The 23,227-nt window shown below is 38.5% G+C and overlaps 1 protein-coding gene across 3 annotated transcripts in view; it reads left to right on the top strand.

Annotated features, from left to right (window-relative positions):
- Positions 1 to 225: 225 nt before the first annotated feature.
- The window catches only part of Glys (Glycogen synthase), a 32,560-nt gene continuing 9,558 nt past the window's right edge, over positions 226 to 23,227 (top strand). Inside the window, exons 1-8 of one of the 3 annotated variants that reach the window (XM_064042652.1) lie at positions 226 to 454; positions 14,678 to 14,822; positions 16,582 to 16,659; positions 17,139 to 17,245; positions 17,791 to 17,982; positions 21,864 to 21,958; positions 22,498 to 22,600; positions 23,081 to 23,189. In XM_064042652.1, coding sequence (XP_063898722.1) covers positions 14,684 to 14,822; positions 16,582 to 16,659; positions 17,139 to 17,245; positions 17,791 to 17,982; positions 21,864 to 21,958; positions 22,498 to 22,600; positions 23,081 to 23,189 — 823 coding nt within the window. In that variant the 5' untranslated portion in view covers positions 226 to 454; positions 14,678 to 14,683. Of the gene's footprint in view, positions 455 to 14,677; positions 14,823 to 16,581; positions 16,660 to 17,138; positions 17,246 to 17,790; positions 17,983 to 18,891; positions 19,086 to 21,151; positions 21,347 to 21,863; positions 21,959 to 22,497; positions 22,601 to 23,080; positions 23,190 to 23,227 lie in introns of those variants that run through there. The other 2 variants (XM_064042650.1, XM_064042651.1) reach the window with 2 other exon arrangements.

Here is a 23,227-nt window from a genome sequence, read left to right as displayed (position 1 = left end):
TCGGTTATAGTGTAGCTTACCAACAGTGACAGAATTCAAATCGGTTCAGTAGTTTCGGAGCCTTAAGCGTACAAACAAAAACGATTTCTAGTATAAATAAATCAAAAAGAAACAATTTGAAACATTGGGACCTACCCAATTTAAACTGACATTAAAATCGGGCAGATAACATCTGGCAACCAGTTCTTTGGTCTGGCAACCCTGTATACAACAGCTGTCAGTTCAAGGTGACCTTCAAAGCGAGCGAGTTTGACGTTTTGTAACCTACAAAAAATATTTTCATTTGAATTCCCTACCCGCGCAGACATGCACTATGCGGTAATATCATCGTAAATAACTTCGTCAATCAAGGAATTGTGTAAAAGTATCATAAAAACTAGTTTTCAGTGTGATTTTATGTGATAAAAGTGCCTAGATCAGCTTCCGGCGTTCACACCAACTTTTTTTTTAATCCGTAAGTATTTATTACTTTTTTATTTTCTTAGACACGTCGTTTCATACGGCCGTTCGGCGTGGTTAAAAATAGTTCTTTTTATAACATCGCATTTTGTCGTAAACACGGAAGGCGAATAAATAATCTCGTAATTTAAAATTCGCGTTCAATAAAATTATGAATTCGAGATAAGTTTTATAAACCTGATTTTTTATTGAAATTGATATCGCGAAATAATTTTGGGCGTAGATAAGGCTCCACGGAATGCTGCCAATGCTTTTGTAATATAATTATAAAAAGCAAAGAGTTATTATCTGTGAAAGAAATATGTCTTGTTTACTTTTGTATGAAAAACAATTGAATTATTAATTCAATTTGAATAGCTATTGTTTTACATACTTTGCAATTAAACCAGTGACTTGTACATTATTCAGACAAGTTTTTAGAAAATAATTTCCTAGACAATACTCCTTATTACCTTGGCAAAATATCAACTAAAGTTTTACCTTAAAAGTAGCTTCTGTCGGCGGTTTCACTCGTGTCCCATGGAAGCTATTCCACACTGTCTGATTAAAAGTAGCCTGTAGCCTTCCTCGCTAAATGGGCTATCTAACACTGAAAGAATTTTTCAAATCCATCTATTATTTACAGAGATAAGCGAATTCAAGCACACAAACTCTTAAGAATTCTAGGCTTGCCAATCACATCAAAAATTTGTTAGTCTATTGGTAAATTGACACATATCTGATAAGCATATAAATGAATTAATTTACATACACTATTTAGTGATCCTACACAAATTGATATACTAATACTTATTTTAATTTTATTTTGTTTTGCTGAAATTCATAGGTAAATTGTCATCCCAAAACTATACAATAAGTCATGACAATACCTAATTATTTGTATATTAGTGATTATATTCATAAATAACATAAAAATCTTATGAGATTTTTAATTTTATGAATTCATCAGGAAGGAAAAATCATAGCAATTCAAAATGAAAACAAAATAATTTATGTCTGACTAATAAAAATAAGCTGCAATTTTGCTTACCTATATTTTACTGTATTATTACGAAAATATTGAAAAACATACTTTTTCAGAATCACAGTAATGAATTGTAGTTTTTAGTTCATGATAGAATATCAATTAGATTCAATTTTGGTGCATGAAACTATTAAATGTTGATAACAAGTCATTCTACTATCCATCCATCCTCTGAGACCTTATCCCAACTATGTTGGGGTCGGCTTCCAGTCTAACTGGATGTAGCTGAGTACCAGTGTGCCACAAGGAGCGACTGCCCTATCTGACCCCCTCAACCCAGTTACTCAGGAAACCCATACCCCAAGTCATTCTACAATATTAATATGTAAAAAATATTTCTAGATACAATCAGTATATAGCCTGAATACAACTAGCTGGTTGGTACTGAATATTAATTTCAATGAACCCGACATTCAAGTGTATTGCGATAAATATTACATAATCGCCTTCTCTTTATCAGTTCAATAATGACTTCTAATGTTCTTTATTAAGGTCTTACAGTTTATGTTATCCTAGTTTCTAGCACTTTCGCTTATGACACAGTCAGCTAAGTAAAAAAAAAACCAGTTAAAAAAACCAAGTCAGTGATCTTCAGAGAGTCCAATCCCTGATGAATACATAGGTCCATTGGTTATCAGCCCAGCGAGGCCAATCATTATTGAATTACCTGGTCCCACCGGATCCGTCACGATACTTAGCCGTGTAAATCAAGCAAGTAAATAAATAAATACTTAAATAAATAGCCATCGAAGAAGCCTATAGGCTAATTTTTATCCCGGTATGCGATGTAGTTCCTACGAAACACGGGTGAGGTAAGTCGTCGGAAGCCAGAAAGGCTGACAACAAGACTCACCAAAGGGTTTTCGGTTATTCAGGGTGTTATAGGTAACTGAAAATAGGCTAGGTAGATGCTAATAATCAATAATGAGGGGTTCCGCTCCTCAAGGAGACGTCAGCAAACCCCAGCGGGGCCCAGCAGAGCCAAGGCCTGCTGGGGCTGCGGGATTGTTCGAAAGAGTTACCGCGGCCCTGGTACATAAAAGGCTTATGAAGGAACAGGATTGAGGGAGAAGGGGGTTTAAAAATAAACTTCTTGAACAAAGTCCCAAATTGACCCACAATCAGTTGCTATCCGTGTTCTAATCTGCGAACTCTGCTAACCCCGTGTTGGAAAGGCCTTGAAGATACCGCGAACAATAACAAACTCGTGTCGACACGCTAAATATTGTGAGTGTGTGCGTGGAAGGAATGGTAAACATTTTTACTAGGTTCGTACGTGTTTTGAAAGGAAACGGCATTTTTACAATATCAACGTAAAACTTTAATAAGCAATCATTTATACGAGCTGAGCTCAAAATTGACGTTTTTTGGAAACTTTAAAAAGGTCTGGCTTCCTATTCGGCTTCATTATTTTTAGTATTCCTGTCATCACGGAAAACGCTGTGGCGGCTTATTGGACTGACATAGTGTAGTCTCATTATATGACATGTCATCGACACGAAAGACGAAGAAGAATCACGGAAAACGTCTTGAGGAAATCTGGATTTCAAAGTCTGAAATTACCAATCCGCCTTGAGCTTTCGTTGTGATTAACGCTCATTCCTACTCTGTATGAAGAGAGGCTGCAGCCCTGTAGGTTATTACTGCTTTGCTTTTAAATTTTAAAACAGCTCCCTGCTTCTTTTACGAGGTAGTTAAATGAGCACATAGTTTAATTGGGAGTATATCGGAAAAGGTGACATGTCTTTATCATCGCGATCCACCTTATATACAACGCGATACATCTTTGAAACATAGGATGCCGTCGGACTAGTCTAACCAGAAGATTTTAAAACTAAGTTTACTACTCCTGCAAAAAACACACTTTATATTGAAAGGTCTATGTGTGCCAGTCTCAAAATAAATACGACAATTAAACATGTATGCGTACATATTGACAATACACACACATCGATAACCCGATCTTCCGTCCATAGTGTATTTAATGCATAGATTTACGGCCGTTCCCAATATTCCATCTATCTGATAATTTGCTTACTATGGATAAAATTTTGAAATAAGCTCCAGGATCCCACTACTGTTTGATATACAATAACAATACAATGCGTGACAGATCTTTCCTCGCGCTGCGGGTTGTTCGAAAGAGATACCGCGGCCCTGGTACATAAAAGGCCTATGACGGAACACGACGGTTTTTAGGCAGTAAGAGTTTGACACTCCCTCACCGCTGCTAACCCACAGCGGGAGGGTTCATTTGATGATTTTTGACGTCGTTAAAAAAAAAGATCGTTCCTCGCTCCGTGTGTAGGGTGGTGGCACCAATTATCGGCCATGTCAACTTTTTTTGAACTTCGACTGCTTGTAATTTTAATGTAAATAGCTTTTGCTTTCTTGCAATGCATTTTTTGGGTAGAGGGATACTGATACTTTATTATTACATTCGCAAAATTACAAATTCTCTGTTGTTTTTGATAATATAGATGTTTTTTTCCGAGCATGCCGATTTACCTTAATATCGGCATCTAACACCCTATCATCCGCCGCCTGTGACCCTTATATCGGCATACCTTTTATAAAGTGAAGTTAAGTCAATAAAATGAAAGTACGAAAGTAAAAAATACTGATAACGTTTTTCTTAACTATTAGTCACTTCTTAACTATTATTTATCACAATTACTTAGTCTTTTCTTTCATCTCAGTCATAGAAATTAAAATAAATAATAAACTAAAGATCACAATGATTCAAAATTCTTAATCTTCTTGTGCAGAGACCTTAAGACAAATAAAGAAACTTCAAGAACAAATTATTACAACAAACAACAACAAAATATTCCACTTCTCATCCACCCACTATCCTATAAGCCTATGAACCAGGAGGATGGAGCGCTATTGACAATTTCTTTTGGTGGCCTACGGATGTAAGGAAAAACAACCATGGGGGGCAAATATTCTCCTCCCGCTGATATAACTAGCAAAATAGTTATTGTTTCCTTTTCACTGCCCTTTGTAATTTCATAAATGTTCTTCCTTTAAAGGACAATGGGCGATTCCGGTCCAAATGTCCACCACAATCGAGACCTATATGGCTAGATAGCCCGTTAAATATAGAACATTTTTTGTTATGAAAGTAAAAAAAAATATAATGCCAGAAAAAAGTTATAGCAAAATCAAATAAGACATTTTATATAGATTTTTTCAATTACTTTTCGTGATGTTCGATTTTTCTATAACTTCTTTCGTACTTTCTGTACCTTCTGACAAAATAGAATTATTGTTCATTATTAGAGAGAAGACACCACCAGTTACATCGAACTTTCTTAGATTCAGGCACCGCTGAGTAATTTCGTACATCCATCGGGCAAAAAATATGGGCTGTTTATATGCAAATGTGTCTTCTCATCTTAGTTTTAGATAAAGTGCGGAAATGGAAGTGGAATAAAATAAAAAATAATAATGATAACATACAAAAACTACCAAAAATTAAGAATACATTTTTGGCAATAACTTTTTTTTGGCATTGTTTTTTTTTTTACTTTCTTAGTAAAAGTTACTCTAAATTAAGTGGACTATTTAATTATATAGGTCTCGTTCGTGGTGGACATTTGGACCAAACTTCATACATTCTTGCCCAATCTCCTTTACTACGGTCGTATTGCAAACGTTTGTCTTTTTTTTGATCTTTCGCGAGTTTTGATTGGGCCGGCATGATATTGGCATTCCTACCTGTTGCCAAAAATTAATATATCTAAGTAGTTTTTATTATGTACCACGTCCCTGTTTATTGTATAGTTTGAGGGTAGTAGGAAAGGAAGAAGTAAGGAGGCCGTTATTACGCATCAATTCCCTTTATATCGGCCGTAGCTAATAAAAATCGTTTTTAGGCGGCCGAAGTTAGGATCTAGTAGTCAAACTGAGCTTTTCTTTCAGTTTTAATCTTATTAATATTACTGCTAATGTATAAAATCGCTTAAAGTGTATTTTAACGTTTTCAACCTTTTCCCCAATATCGGCCATTAGGACGATATTGAGATTTATCAATAAAAGAGATCCCTAATCTCGGCCCCGCGATTATTTAGTAAAAACTAACAATTATATTTAAAAATATACTATTTAAACACGCTTTGACTATTTTTCTTCAAGAACAAATAAAACAAACTACCATAAATGTGTTTAATTCTATTTAAATACTTATCAACGCAATGCGTCGACTCAGGGATTTGACTCGGCAATGCTACCAAACGAAACACGTCCGTACCTGCGTGTGCACTGTTGCCAACTGAACGTTCAATCGTTGAGGCACCCGCACGAAAATATGTGAGGTTATGCGTATTGACATAGAGTCGATTTTTGCACAAAACAAGCATAGCTTTCAACACTATTTCTATAGTTATATTCTATTTGCTCCAAAAGGCCGATACTAGGAGACGGCCGATATAGGGTGCCACCACCCTACCTATTTAATTTTTGGCTTCACTAAAACTCGATTGCCGATCTATCTTCTGTTATGTATCTGTAGTCCAATATATTGACATTAAAATCATGTACCTATGTGTGCGTGACGAACCGCGTGGAAGATCATTATCATACAAAATTATATTCGTGTTTCGGTAATGACATGTTTGATTAGTATGTTTTTAATATTAATGTGATAGGCAGATGATTTGAGAGTGAAAGATTGTGGTGATACCTAAATATGGACGAGTGATAATTATTTTGGTTTTTCGTAAGAGAGATAAGTTCCTTAAATAGATTTTATTATTTGAGATGGTAGCTTCGATTTATTGAAAATTTGTGGACTGTGGTCAGCGCGGAATGTCTTCTTCCATACTTCTCTCTCTGTCTAACGACATCTCAGGCAGTAGTAACATTCTTTCCAGCCATATTCACAATCCAGCTATCGTTTCTTTGGTCGTCCTCTTCCTCTATATCCATCATTTTATGCTTATTACATTTTCACGTTCAATGACAATACTTACGTATATCGTGAAATACTGCAGAATTTGGTTGTTTTTAACCATAAAAGTATAGTGTGCTACCAGATATCAGGTTGCCCAGATAACTGGGTTAAGGAGGTACGATAGGCCGTTGCTCCATGTAAAACACTGGTACTCATCCTGTTATATTAGAAACCGAACCCCACATAGTTGGGAAAAAGCTCGGGAGATGATGATCGTCTTTCATATACCTAATGCATGTATCATACTGGTTGTACCCTTTTATCCTCCTATCATCTTCTCTGTTCTTTCGAAAAAATGAAAAATATTTCTTCAAACCTTTGAAATATTTTTCGCTCATCAAATAAACGCGAACCCAACAAAACAGTTTATCTAATACCTAATACATTGACCGAGTAATCGTGAACTTGAAGTTATTTGTGCTATAACAACTGATAAGATTTGTAATAATATTTATCTAATACTGAAACTACGTAATATTTATGTTCTAATTGGTGTTTTCACTTGTTTATTAGAAGAAAAACAAACCTCAAAGTTAGTATAGTAAGTTGAACTCAGTCTTGCGCGCGGCCTTATGTGTGGGTAACCCTTGTACATATACAGTGACTTTGTGTGCGTGACAAGAGGTACAGTCGGGTACAAATACTGTTATATCCGTCTTATTTTGGTCGACATTATGCGAAACAATATATTTTTTTTAAATTCCCCACACATTTTGTTTACATTATTATACTAGATTATACGTCTTTTTACATTCTTAGTCCACACTTTTATTTATTGTCCGCGTACCCCGAGCTAGAAAATACGTAAGGAGTATTTAATTCATCTTAGATATTTCACCTCATTTATTTCTTAGATACTGTCAATGTCAATTTGATAAAAACGTATGAGAAAATAATGAAACACTGTAAAATGTAATAATAAAAAGCTTTGAATGTTGTTTCACTTTTTGAAACGCTAGCTGACTCCTTAAACATTTTCTCTGTGAAGAACTAGACATTTTCGTAAACGACTGTACCCATAACAAAAAGCGATAAGAACACGTCATGCTCGGACGACGTCACTGTCACACGAATGAAAGTTGTATATTTACAAGCCGACGCACACATAGGGCCGCGCGCAAATCTGAGTTGAACTATCTATAGGCCTAGATAATAATTGCTCTATGAACATTTGATATAATGAAGACAGCCTATTCGAGTCAGTTATCTTAAAAGGTTCTACATCATCATCATCATCCCCCTGCCCTTGTCCCAATTTTATATGTGGACGCCTGTTTTCTCCTTCCATACTCTTCTGTCTGCTGTCATCTCACAATTAACATTCTTTCTAACCATATCGACTTCCACACAATCCATCTACTGTTCCTTTTGTACATCAATTTAGACCTAGATTCTTACCTATTTCGAAGTCATCAAACACTTAGCTTTTACACAACTTTCATAGTTTGGGAAATAATCAAATAACACCTCCCGCTGTGGGTTAGCAGCGAGAGGAAGTGACAGACTCTTACTGACTACAATCCATCATGTTCCTTCTTAAGCCCTTTATGTACCAGCGCCGCGGTAACTCGCGCGAACAATCCCGCAGCCCCGTTAGTTCTTTGGTAGTTCTCTTCCACTATAAAGTTCTTTTGTAACGAAATAAAACTACATTTATGCTAAAGACCTAACTATATACTTTTGCAGATAACACGTTATCAGACTCTAGCGTATGTAATAGTGCTCTTATCAGCAACATATTCATTGAGTCTTCATTTACTACGGCTTATGTCAGTTCTGTGTGATAACTCAGCAGTTATCTTGTTACTATCAACTTGTAAAATATCGGGTGGTCCAAAAGCCAAATGTCTAGATTCCTTACGCTTACTCGAAGATGTGTGTTCCGCGATCTTTCTTGGTTTGCGAATTATTGAATGTTAAATGTTGGTTGAAGTTTTTTTTCATTTATCTTGTCGAGTAAGTGGTCAGATTTATTTGATGCTTTAGTAGTCAATGGTATTCATAATATCATCATAGTAATCCTAACATTATCCTTCGTCATTTGGATCTATACACAAGTATCATACTTGATTTAAATGAGTAATTTTTACAATAATTTTTTACAATTTATTTTACCTCGTCTTCATTCATCTTAGCATAGGAAGTCGGCTGCTGAAAAGGGCCTTACCCATTGATTTCCAAAAGGGACGGATTTTGCGGATTTGTGTGCAGTACCTAAAGGAGTGGCAGAAGATGAGGAAAATCTAGGCAGAGACATTTTAATTCCAAAAGATTCATATCTTAATGAGCTATGGAATATGGGATCCGGTATCACAAAAGCCGGCACTAGTATTTCGCCATATCGCTCTTGTTTCTATATCATATTATCTCTAAATCTATCTACAACATAAATAACCCTTTCTAAATCCTCTTCCTGTTCCTGTTTTTAGTCTATTATAATCTTATATCATAGAATTATAATCAAATTATCCATAAATATTATTTTGCTCCTATGATAACCCGAAACACAGGTTTAAAATAATCCTAGTTCGGGTGGTCCATATAGGTATTAGATTTAGACCGTCTTTCTTGTATTTATTATGTATTAGTCTAGATTAAGTGAACTCCTATGATTATTTTATTTTTTAAGATCTATTTACTGCCATTACAATGAGCTATTTGTATCTGTACATGTTGAACTATGTGTTTTTAATAAATTTATTTTATTTTATTTATTTATTTTTATTTAATAAACAACAAACAATATTATTACCTGTCACTTATGCAAGTGCACGCTTTGGCTGGTTGCCAGCTGTCTCCGACTTGACTTCTTTCAAAGACAGTTCTGTCGTGACGGTAGAAATTACATGTGGGAGTTGATTTAGAAGGATTGCAAGAATATTTATCGTTACTGTACGGTACTTTTTAACCCCAGTCTAATCAAGAGGTGACGGGTTGCCCGGGTTGAGGAGGTCAGATAGGCAGTCGCTCCTTGTTAAGCACTGGTACTCAGCTGAATCCGGTTAGACTGGAAGCCGACCCCAACATGGTTGGGAAAAGGCTCGGAGGATGATGTACGGTAGTTTTTAAGCGAACCTTCGCTACAGAGGACAGATGAAAAATCAACGAATACCGCTGTAGATAATGCAAAAGCGAGTATCAGACTCTCACTGGCTGAAAACCACTCTCCACCACTCATACTTCTAGTGGACCCAGTCGAGTTCTAGGGCTTCTGTACAATGAAGACACTTGGCGTCCACTTTTTTATAAATCCAAATATTTTTCTAAACCTTGGTAATGCCTAATGATGACCATTATAGCTTATTAGCGCTCTGAATTTAGTTGCGGATTGCTTTTACGTTTTACGAGAAGTGTAGCGATGCTTTCAGTAGATAGGCCTTGGCCATATTTCTTGCAAAGGGCCCATCCCTTATTGATCATATCTGCTTAAAATGCGTTTAAGGCGAGGAAGTGGTCAACAATAATTCCATAACCGGCACGCGCATCTAAGGCGCCAAAAGGGGTCGGAGCGTCTGAGCGGGGCGAGGATAACAATACGCGCGCTAGCTTATAACTAAAAGTCGTAAGCGACAAAATGGTTTTGTAATTTTATTATTTAGAAATGATAATTTGATAAAAAATCCTACTACAATTTTAAAGAGTATGTATATACTCAACTACTAAAAAAGTTAAGAGACTTTAATCGGTCCCGTTTGCCCATAATATGTGAATCTCTTTTTAAAAAGAGGTATGTTTGATATATTTTTCTCTGTTATAAAAGTTACCTAATCATGTTTCTACAACTAACAAAATAAGGTTTATATCATGAACTTTCAGGTAACCAAGTTGTATTTTGATCCGTTTTGTATTTACTGAGAAAAATTGACATCCTTGGCGCCAAAAATTCCAATTCGTCCTCTTAATTTGGAAATATATTAACTTTGCTTTTCTTCTTCGAGAAAAACACACGTACGTAGGTAATGTTGTGACAAAATGATGTCATATGCACGTGCTTGTAAGATTCGCTCCGATTGCCTCTAACAATTCACTGGTTAATTGCTTCGTTTATGCACTAAACATACTTTCTTGTCGCGAAAATACTTAAGCATGGTCGTGTTAAAGATTTTTATTTATACTAGCTTTTCTTCTCCGCGGTTTCACCCGCAACTTCTTCACGCACCGAGTAAATGTAGGCTGTCACTCGGGAAGAGTGTGGCTTTCGACAGGGAAAGAATTTTTTAAATCGGTTCAGTATTTTCGGAGCATTTGGGTACAAATAAATAACAAATGTTTCTTCTTTATTGTATTAGTATAGATAATATCACCGACATATCCATTTATTATGGGATTTTCAAATCAAATCTAACCATGATAGCACTCCGAAACCCTTACCGTTGCGGGTGCTCCTATGAACAAAAATAAAATTGGTACAAGTATATCTTAGACACCAATGGCTGATTAAATCTGAAGGAAAACATCTCGAGGACACTTAAACTATAAAGTCTGGAAACAGCAGCCTGCATCTCTCGCACGTGGTGATTAACGCTCAATCCTTCTCCGTGTGAGAGGAGGCCGCAGCCCAGCAGTGGGACGATAAAAAGGCCATTGTGTCACCTAAACTTTTAAATATTTAGTTTTGCTTTCTGTAATTTTAATTGGTGTACATAAAGAATATATCTAGGTATCTATGATGATGATGTATTGGTACTTCTGGTAAATTAATTACAAATGTTCACGGGGGCGCGTCTCCCTACGTCATTGGTCATTCGTGCCAGAATTAATGTTTGCTTTACAAACTACTTAATGTCTTCCGGACACAAATAAACAAGTTTTGAGCTATGTTCTAACTGGTTAACTAATTTATTTTGAAGGTTAAGATTTGAATTCCAGTCTAATTAGATTCGGCTGATTAGCTGAATATATTTCGCGCCAAATATCTTTGCAAGACTTGAAGCCGCTGGATGCAGGTCGCTTCCAACAGGTATCTGTGGAGATCTAAGGGGGAGGCCTATGTTCAGCAGTGGACGTCGTTAATATAAAGATTCGCTAATAAATGCGAGAGTCTGTGTACATAATCAGACGACTATGTATTTATTTTGTATTCATATAACGTGTGTTATGTTAATTTAGTTGCTGTACTTTATTACTAGGAATTTCTTATCCCATACAGGATAAGGAAGAGTGTATGTCACACACAAATATTTCTTTGCTGTTTAAAGAATTTTCAAAATCGGTTCAGCAGATACAGAGAAAACTAAAACGTCATAAACACGCATATACTAGGTACACGCAAACAAACAATTAGCTGGGCAGGCAAGTGGCTCCACCCGGCGCGGCGCGGTGATATTGAGAAAAACATACATGTTAGTGTGCGTAAAGCAAAACGTGTTTTACTTCGCCTATTCATCAGTCGCCGCGCCAGTGGCTCCACCCGGCGCGGCGGCGCGGCGTGGAGATATTGAGTATGTGACTCAATAGTTTTGCTTCACAATAACACGGTGTCCCCACTCAAACATTTGCAATATCTTATGCCTCTAATGATGCATGGAATATGACGCATAAATTTGGCATCAATAACTATCGTTTCTATAGCGCGTTGGTCGAGCGGACAGAAAATAAGATTCCACGCCGCTGGGGCCGTAGGATCGAATCTCGCTTACGGCTCAGTGATTTTTGTATGTTTAAAAAAAATATTTTACATTAGTTTGTTGAATTCATTGCTTTAAGTAATAGTAAGACTGCGTTGTATTTTGGATGGAATATATTTACTGTCTACCCTCTAAAAATAACAAACCATATCAAAGCTAATTATTAGTTTAAGTTCACCGTCATAAATTCATAATGCTGTTGACTATCGGGCCTTCGATACGTTTTTAGACGTTATACCAACTATTGTAATAATCTGTGATTATACATACTTTGCGTTTATTGAGAGAGGAGTGCTTTTGTTTGTCAAATCAACATGAATTATTTGACTACACTTTTAAGAGCAGAAATCATTGTTTTGCATGAGCAAAACGTTTCAATTAGTGAAATTGCGAGACGTTTAAAGTTATCGGTGAGTAATTTTATTTTATTATTATACTAATATGTAATTTAATAATATTAAATGTCATATTAACATAATATATTTATATATACTTTGATTATTGTTATGTGATTATAATATGAAGTTTAATACTATTAACTTACATATTATATATATGTAATATATATATATATATATATATATATATATATGTGTATAAGTAACATAATATTTTATATATGTAATATTATGTTACTTTGATTTAGATTTGTATGTAATGTAATCGATTGCTGTTATTTATATCAATATTTAATTATTGTTCACAGAGAAGTACTGTGCAATTGTGGGTTCATCGATATGCCGATACGGGAAACATTGATCCTCGCCGACCGGGACCGAAGGCTGGATTTGCATACACAGAAGCCAATGCGCGGCACCGTGATATAGTTTCTGCGCATATAGCTGAGCTTTTCCTCAGCACTCGTTCCACGGCGACTAAACATGATGTGACACTACAAACTATAACGAACCACTTGCATGCAGCTGGCGTGAAATGTCGTAGGCCAGCTAAGAAAATTTTACTATCCGACATTCACAAACAAAACTGGGTACGCTTCGCAAAAGAATGTTTGGATTTTGATTGGTGCAATAATATAGTCATATTTAGTATTTAGCGATGAAAAATGTTTTAAGTCGGACAAGGATGGTCGCAAAATACTTTGGCGAAAGGATGGTGACCGCTATAACTCAAAAAATGTTCTTCAATGCAGGTCTAGTGGCGCACCAATTGCTATTAATAAAAATATCAGGGGGTAATGAAATTTGTTTTATGTGAGTGATGTTATTGTTAGTAAGATTACAATTTAAGATACTTGCATCTTAATAATTATCTAACTTACTAACATGTTTATTCATATCACTAATAAATTAATAATTACCCACTGAGTATGAAAAATAACGCTAATTCTTGTCCGACTTAGAATAGTTTTGTCATACATAAAACTTTTTAATTTGTGATTATAATATAAATAAACCTAGTCAATAAATATTGTTGCTTTCTTATTACAAATTGTTTAATTTATACTTCCTTATTAAAATCTAGATTAATATTCTTATTTTATTTACAATAATAAAAAAAATACATAATGAAAATAAAAAATGATTTTAGTTATGAAAAAAGTCTATGCTGATGTGAGGCTCGAACTTAAAACTTCCGAATCGTTAGACGAACGCTTCTACGCCTCGGCTACGAGCCTTCATAGTCTCATTATTAAATTTTAACTTCATATTCTCATCAGCATTATAGTGAAAAGAAATTGCAAGTGTGTGCGTGCACAACGGGTTATTGAGGTGTGTATCCAATAACCCGTTGTGTACGCACATTAATAAACAGGCGAAGTAATACACGCGTGAACTTTACGCACACTAACATGTATGTTTCTCTTAATACCACCGCGCCGCGCCGGGTGGAGCCACTTGCCTGCCCAGCTAATAATTTGTTTGCGTGTACCTATTTATAATATTAACTACAAATTATGACTTTTGTCGAGGACAGAATCTGCCGTGACTGTTTTTTTTAATGTATTTTTAAGTAAATAATGATGCCAAGATTCTTTGGGATAGGTCAGAAAGAACATAGCTTTTCAATATGATGACGTCTAAAATATTTTTGAATATTATTGCCAAAATCTGAATTGAATGAACAAAAATGAAATATTTTGTCGTGACTAGTGGTTATACTATCCTACTATTTTTATCGAAAGCAGGGCGTAATTCCCACAGAACGCTACTAAAATGTAGTAAATGTACTGAAGAATTTCTTCGACAGAACACGTTTATGTTAGATATCCCAATTATAATCTGTAGGTCGCGGCTGTCATTGAACATCCTTGGCAGTCGTTACGGGTAGTCTGAAGCCAGTTAGTCTGACACCAGTCTAACCAAGGGGTATTGGGTTGCCCGGGTAACTGGGTTGAGGGGTTCAGATAGGACAGTCGCTCCTTGTAAAGCACTGGTATTCAACTACATCCGGTTAGACTGGAAGCCGACCCCAACATAATTGGGAAAAATGCTCGGAGGATGGAGGATGGCTGTAGGCTACTTTTTATCTATGTACTTGAAGCAGGTCCCTCAAGAAGCGGGTGAATTCGCTAACAAGAGCTAGTTTTACATTAAGTCCAGGATCATCATAATGTGCAATCAAAACTAAACCTTATCTCTCTCCCCACAGGCCACAATGTCGCGCGACAGATCTTCGAAGCGGTTCTACCGCGCTGAGTCTACTCATGACCTGCTATCCTACATGGACAAGGGTCAGGCTGCCAGCGATGAGAACAGGTGGACCTTCGAGACTGCTTGGGAGGTTGCTAACAAAGGTATGTCTATTTGCCTAGCCTTTTCCTTAACTAGCTCGGCTTCCAAGCGAGATTGTTCGGAAGAAGAACCTTATAGTGAAAGAGGATGACCAAAGAACTGCCGGGGCTGCGAGATTGTTCGCGCGAGTTACCGCGGCCCTGGTACATAAAGGGCTTAAGAAGGAACATGGTGGGTGGTAGTAAGTAAGAGTCTGACACTCCCTCACCGCTGCTAACCCACAGCGGGAGGAGTCATTTGATGATTTGCTATCAAAAGCGATGAGAAGAGATGGACCTTCGAAACTGCTTGGGAGGTCGCTAACAAAGGTAAATACATACCTATGCCACTATTGTGTACTTTCATTAAGGGTGCATCTACACGGTGCAAGTAGCTTGCGCATGTTGAGGCACTTGCGCAGGTTACATGCATTTTAAAATAAAGCAAAGCAATATACCCACCCGCGTGCTCTTGTCACTTGTGAGTTGCGCGTGTTAACTTGCTCCAGTTACATGAACCGTATAGATGCACCCTTAAGTTGTCTCACAAAAAAACCCTGAGTCTGGAAGTTGGTGATTGATACACCGTGCATCGGAGAACACTTTAATGTCGGTCCTGCGCCTGATCTCTCTCCGGTGATGTCGGATTACCCATCGTTGCCACCAACTTTTTACGCAACACATGACATAGCCTTTGTTAGTGAAAGAATTGTAAAAATCAAACCGTTATAAAAGTCAAGTCGGTTAGGTCTCTCTATGATCTCTTGCTCTCAGAATTTGTACCAAAATTATGACATAAAGGGTTTCTAAATCTACGTGAAAAAATATTCGTATAAAAATCTTATAAAACAATATAATTTCAGCACAATTCCGGCGCCAAGCTTGTAACATAACACTCAATTGTCTATGTATTGTCTATGCTCAGTCGCTGTTAAGTCCTTGTAAGAACAAGAATGACTCGTTGTCTTACAAACGCTGAGACATTACAAGTGGGCCAGGGACTTCTAGAAATGGGATCTTTTGTGTAGACTAGTTTGAGTCTGCGATTTTATGCGCAAATTAAATTGAAATATTAAGGCCGTATATGCTTATATGTTACTATATACTATAATAATGGCGTCCACGGCCGATTTCGGCCACGGCGGCTGCTCTCATTTAAAGAGATCAGCCAGTTGCGCAGGACATATTATAGTGCACGAGCATTTGCGCAGACACAGGTGCACTCACTATTCCTTCACTCTCATAACCCGATGGGACGGCAATCCGACACGACCGGAAAGAGATCAAAAAGAGACTATATACTAGTCAGTATACAACTGATTGAAGGTAAAGGAAAACATCTCGAGGAAATCTGGACTGTAAAGTCTGAAATCGCCAACCCGCATTAAGCAAGCGTGGTGATTAATGCTCACTCCTTCTTCGTGTGAGAGGAGGCCGCAGCCCAGCAGTGGGACGATACAAATGCACTGGGACGGATTATGATAATGCAACGCATAAAAAAAAACACTGATATTTAAATTATTTTACTAGATTATACTTAGATATGATGCAGGTCGCTTCCAACAGGTATCTGTGGAGATCAAAGGGGGAGGCCTGTGTTCAGCAGTGGACATCCTATGGCTGAGATGATGATACTTAGATACTTTTAGAAACTGATGTTATATCATGATTTCAATCTTCATCTTCGTCTTGCCCTGTTCCCAATTTTATTTGCTTCCATTCCTCTCTGTCAGTTTTCATGATTTCAAACAAAGATTTTTATCGTTTTGTTTTTGTTTTCCAGTGGGAGGCATCTACACTGTAATCAGGTCGAAGGCGTATGTCTCCACCGAGGAGATGGGAGAGAATTACTGTTTGCTGGGTAAGTTTCAATATTTTTCCCAACTTATAAATGATTATCTGACTTCCTTGACTTGATGTTACTTAAGTGTGTATTTCTAACTAAAAAGACTCCTTAATATACACATATTCGCAACACTCCAAATTAAATCCCTAATAATATTATAAATGCGAAAGTAGCTCTGTATGTCTGCCTGTCTGTTACGCTTTCACGTCTAAACCATTGAACCGATTTTAATGAAATTTGGTACAGAGATAAAGTTGACCTTGAGAAAGAACATAGGATAGTTTTTATCCCGGACTTTTGAAGCGTTCCATTCGAAACGCGATATAACCGAACTCGACGGAAGCTAGTCATTTATATGTGATTCACAAGTTTTCTTAAAGATCTTACATTAAATTGATCATGCCGTGATCTGCCACATAGGGCATATAAATAAGAAAAATATTGATACATGTTAGAATTGCAGTCTTTGTATTAACAGTCTTTGTTTTTACTAGGACCTTACAAGGAGCAATGTGCGAGAACAGAAGTGGAAGAGGCGGAGTTTCCTCCTAACTCACCGCTCACTACAGCCGTCAATGCTATGAGGAGCCAAGGTTATAAGGTATGCTGTACATAATATTTAATAGTATTAGATTATGAGGTCTTAGTCGCTTTAAAAATAGTAAATTGTCCTGACTAAATAACTATAGCATAATGGCCGAATACTGAAACGACACTTAAGTTTAAAGACAGCTCAAACATCATTGTATCTCTGTCACATTTATTTACTGCTGGATATAAAGACTTGAAAAGAATATTTACAAAAAACATTTCAATTTTAAGAACTTTCAGAGTCCCAAAGACATCATATTTTGAAGTACATTTTTTACGTGAATGACAAGATTAAGTCTCTTAACTGATGTTAGTAAAATTGCAAAAACAGCAAAACACTCCATTCAATTTAATCGCGAAAACAATAGGGTCCCGTTTTACCCTTTGGGTACGGAACTCCAAAAACGAATGGGACTTATGAATTAACTGACTGGACAAAATATTTTTGAAAATTGTTAATTTCTTATTTTCTAGTACCAAACGTGTACATGTTTGATTGCCTTATTCAGGGACTTCAAAAAATATTATCTCTTAATCTCTTTTTTACCCCCCCAGCTCCACACCGGCACCTGGTTAGTAGACGGCAACCCACAAATCATCCTGTTCGACATCGGGTCCGGCGCGTGGCAGCTGGACGGCTACAAGCAAGAGTTGTGGTCCACGTGCGGCATAGGCATACCGCACCTCGACATCGAAGCCAACGATGCCGTCATACTCGGCTTCATGGTCGCGCAGTTTATTGGGGAAGTGAGTAATATTATTATTATTAGCAACCCACGAATCATTCTTACCAATGACTGTGTTTCGGATGGCACGATAAACTGTAGGTCCCGGCTGTCATTGAAACATCCTTGGCAGTCAGAAGCCGCTAAGTTTGACGCCAGCCTAACCAAGAGATCGCCCGGGTAACTGGGTTGAGGAGGTCAGATAGGCAGTCGCTCCTTGTAAAACCGACCCCAGCATAGTTGGGAAAGGCTTGGAAGGTGATGAACCCTCGAATGGAGCCAGTAAGTCTGACGCCAGTCTAGCCAAGGGGTATTGGGTTGCCCGGGTAACTGGGTTGAGGAGGTCAGATAGGCACTTTAGCATAGTTGGTAAAGGCTCGGGAGCTGATGAACCCTCAAATCATCCTGTTCGACATCGGGTCCGGCGCGTGGCAGCTGGACGGCTACAAGCAAGAGTTGTGGTCCACGTGCGGCATAGGCATACCGCACCTCGACATCGAAGCCAACGATGCCGTCATACTCGGCTTCATGGTCGCGCAGTTTATTGGGGAAGTAAGTTAAAACTATTATTATTACCCTCTAATCATTCTTACCAATGACTGTGTTTCGGATGGCACGTTAAACTGTAGGTCCTGGCTGTCATTGAACATCCATTCCATCATCTGCGCAGAAGTAATTTCTTGGGTCCCTTTTGTGGTATGAAGTGAGGCGAGGGGGCGGGCTAAATCATTGATTGGCCCACAGTGCATCGCGTCATAGCCGTCACTCGGGATTGGTTCTTTGCTAATAAATCACTTCTGCGCAGATGTAGGTCAGAGCGCAAGATTCGTGCCTATAACTATAGTCAGAAGCCGGTAAGTTTGAAGCCAGTCTAATCAAAGGGTATTGGGCTGCTCGGGTAACTGGGTTGAGGAGATCAGATAGGCACTCTAGCATAGTTGGCTAAAGGCTTGGGAGATGATGAACCCTCAAATCATCCTGTTCGACATCGGTTCCGGCGCGTGGCAGCTGGACGGCTACAAGCAAGAGTTGTGGTCCACGTGCGGCATAGGCATACCGCACCTCGACATCGAAGCCAACGATGCCGTCATACTCGGCTTCATGGTCGCGCAGTTTATTGGGGAAGTGAGTAAAAATTATTATTATTAGCAACTCTAGAATCATTCTCACCAATGACTGTTTCGGATGGCACGGTAAACTGTAGGTCTCGGCTGTCATTGAACATCCTTGTTAGTCAGAAGCCGGTAAGTTTGACGCCAGTCTTACCAAGAGATCGCCCGGGTAACTGGGTTAAGGAAGTCAGATAGGCAGTCGCTCCTTGTAAAACAGACCCCAACATAGTTTATAATAAGGCTCGGGAGATGATGAACCCTCGATTCCAGCCAGTATGTCTGACACCAGTCTAACCAAGGGGTATTATGTCGCCTGGGTAACTGGGTCGAGGAAGTCAGATAGGCAGTCGCGCCTTGTGGCACAGTGGTACTCAGCTGCATCCGGTTAGACTGGAAGCTGGCTCGGGAGATAATGAACCCTCGTATCATCCTGTTCGACATCGGTTCCGGCGCGTGGCAGCTGGACGGCTACAAGCAAGAGTTGTGGTCCACGTGCGGCATAGGCATACCGCACCTCGACATCGAAGCCAACGATGCCGTCATACTCGGCTTCATGGTCGCGCAGTTTATTGGCGAAGTAAGTTAAAATTATTATTATTAGCAACCCTCGAATCATCCTCACCAGGACTGTGTTTCGGATGGCATGTTAAATTAGGTCCCAGCTGTCATTGAACATCCTTGGCAGTTAGAAGCCGGTAAGTTTGACGCCAGTCTAACCAAGGGGTATTGGGTCGTTCAGGTATAGTTATAGGCACGAATCTTGAGCTCTGACCATCACCTGCGCAGAAGTAATTTATTGGGTCCCTTTTGTGGTATGAAGTGAGGCGCGGGGGCGGGCTAAAGCGGTGATTGGCCCGCAGCGCATCGCGTCATAGCCGTCACTCGGGATTGGTTCTTTGCTAATAAATCACTTCGGCGCAGATGCAGGTCAGAGCTCAAGATTCGTGCCTATAACTATAGTCAGAAGCCGGTAAGTTTGACGCCAGTCTCACCAAGGCATATCGGATCGCCCGGGTAACTGAGTTGAGGAGGTCAGATAGGCACTCTAGCATAGCTGGAATAAGGCTCGGAGGATGATGAACCCTCAAATGATCCTGTTCGACATCGGGTCCGGCGCGTGGCAGCTGGACGGCTACAAGCAAGAGTTGTGGTCCACGTGCGGCATAGGCATACCGCACCTCGACATCGAAGCCAACGATGCCGTTATACTCGGCTTCATGGTCGCGCAGTTTATTGGCGAAGTCAGTAGACATTATTATTATTAGCAACCCTCGAATCATCCTCACCAATGACTGTGTTTCGGATGGCACGTTAAACTGTAGGTCTCGGCTGTCATTGAACATCCTTGGCAGTCTTTACGGGTCGTCAGAAGCCAGTAAGTCAGAAGCCTATAAGTCAGAAGCCAGTAAGTCAGAAGCCAGTAAGTCAGAAGCCAGTAAGTCAGAAGCCAGTAAGTCAGAAGCCAATAAGTCAGAAGCCAGTAAGTTTGACGCCAGTAAGTTTGACGCCAGCCTAACCAAGGGGTATCAGGTCGCCCGGGTTACTGGGTTGAGGAGGTCAGATAGGCACCCTAGCATAGTTGGGAAATGGCTAGGCAGATGATGAACCCTCAAATCATCCTGTTCGACATCGGATCCGGCGCGTGGCAGCTGGACGGCTACAAGCAAGAGTTGTGGTCCACGTGCGGCATAGGCATACCGCACCTCGACATCGAAGCCAACGATGCCGTCATACTCGGCTTCATGGTCGCGCAGTTTATTGGAGAAGTTAGTAAAAATTATTATTATTAGCAACCCACGAATCATCCTCACCAATCACTGTTTCGGATGGCATGCCAAACTGTAGGTCCTGGCTGTCGTTGAACATCCTTGGAAGTCGTCACGGGTAGTTAGAAGCTAGTAAGTCAGGAGCCAGTAAGCCAGAAGCCAGTAAGTCAGAAGCCAGTAAGTCAGAAGCCAGTAAGTCAGAAGCCAGTAAGTCAAAAGCCAGTAAGTCAGAAGCCAGTAAGTCTGACGCCAGCCTAACCAAGGGGTATTGGGTTGCTTGGGTTACTGGGTTGAGGAGGTCAGATAGGCACCCTAGCATAGTTGGGATAAGGCTCGGGAGATGATGAACCCTCAAATGATCCTGTTCGACATCGGTTCCGGCGCGTGGCAGCTGGACGGCTACAAGCAAGAGTTGTGGTCCACGTGCGGCATAGGCATACCGCACCTCGACATCGAAGCCAACGATGCCGTCATACTCGGCTTCATGGTCGCGCAGTTTATTGGAGAAGTGAGTACCTATGTTATAATAATACCATCTTTCTGCCAGCAGTTTCACCTGATTACTGAAGGTAAATAGTACGTAGACCTGTGTTAAAGGTAGCCTATATCTATTTACACATATAAGCTATATTAGTGCCAGCAAATCTGTTCAGTTGTTTGCGCGTAAAGAAGTCATGAACATGGACACACTCAAAAATATTCGTGTCGTTTTATAATGTGTATTCGTGTGGAAAAAAAATAGATTCAGACTATAAATGAAAGTGACATTATTTTAAGACGTAAGTTTAATTATTTTAAGATGCTATATTGCTTTTAGAAAATGAAATTTACTTTAGAATCCCATTACCGTTTAATAGATCGGCAATCCCCGTATGTATCAAACGCCAACAAAACCTGCGATATTTTGAAAAATATTATCAATATTTTTGTTTTATTGTAATTTTGTATGTGTATGCCTATTCATCACCTACAGGAATAAAAGTATTTTTATTATTTATTTCTAACTACATATTATTTATTTATAGTTCCGCAAAGCAGCGGAGAGCTACAGCGACACGCCGCCGCGTGTAGTGGCGCACTTCCACGAGTGGCAGGCCGGCATCGGACTTATTATGCTCAGGTAAACTAGCTGTAGTTAGTATATAAAATTTATAATATATAGACTAGCTGTTTCCTGTGGTTGTGCCTGCGTCCTAAGGGAAATTCTTTCTATACCCGCATAAAATATAGCCTCAGTTACTCGCTTTACTCTAGTGTTACCGCGAGAAACAGCTTAAGTGCACTAAGCAATTTTGCGTGAGCAGGAAGAATCATCCATTCTTATAATATAATTCATTGAAACTGGATCTGATATGTGATACTGCCAATTTTCATCAAAATCCATTCACAAGTTTTTGCGTGAAGAGTAATAAATAAAAAAAAGCCATTTATTTCAGGTTTCCTGATATAAAAAGTACAAAGCACAAAATACATAAACATAATCACAAAATAAAAGTAAAAAGTAATTGAATAATAAATACAATTTCAAATGAAATTAAATGAGAACACTCATGCAGTTCATGCCACACCACAAACTTTTTTTACATTTGTTTTGCATTATACTCGATATAAAAATTTACTTTTTATAAAATAGCATAAAAAGGATCTTATATATTCCAGGACCCGTCACGTAGATGTAGCCACAGTGTTCACGACTCACGCCACTCTGCTCGGTAGATACCTGTGTGCTGGAAACACTGATTTCTACAACAATTTGGATAAGGTATTGCTTTAACAATTCATATTTTTTTTACTTAATTGACTAAGGCCCGGTTGTTCGTAGGTTACGGTAAAGTTAAAGTTAAAATTTTACCGTTGTCATTTTGGACCACGGTTAATTTGACATTTTTACTATGAAATTTTAACGTTCAACAACGCTTTTGAATTTAATCCCTGTTAATTTTACGTTAACTAGAATTTAACCCTAAACGAGCTTCGAACAACCGGGCCTTACGTTGTATATTGAAAGACAATTCTGCATTTGCTCTCATTTGCTGTATGTTGTTGTTGTTGGAAGTCCATCACAGATGTATTAAATTAAAAACTCTTACGTTACATTAAAAGATCTCGATAAAGGTTTAATGTATAGTAAAGATCCATTTTTTTTTATTTAGTTTTTGGTATTTGTTGTTATACGGCAACAAAAAATGAAAATTTCAAACATAATATTATATACATATTTATATTTAATATTTTCTTACAGTTCTCAGTAGACGAGGAGGCCGGTAAAAGACAGATCTACCACAGATACTGTATGGAGCGAGCGGCGGCACATATGACGCACATATTTACAACCGTTTCCGATATCACTGGTGAGTTTCATCGGTATTTGTTCAGCCATCTGCCTAGC

This window comes from Helicoverpa armigera, chromosome 29 (genome assembly GCF_030705265.1).
Source record: "Helicoverpa armigera isolate CAAS_96S chromosome 29, ASM3070526v1, whole genome shotgun sequence".
NCBI lineage: Eukaryota > Metazoa > Arthropoda > Insecta > Lepidoptera > Noctuidae > Helicoverpa > Helicoverpa armigera.
The sequence above is the reverse complement of the archived record's forward strand: the minus strand, read 5'-3'. Positions and strand labels throughout refer to the sequence as shown.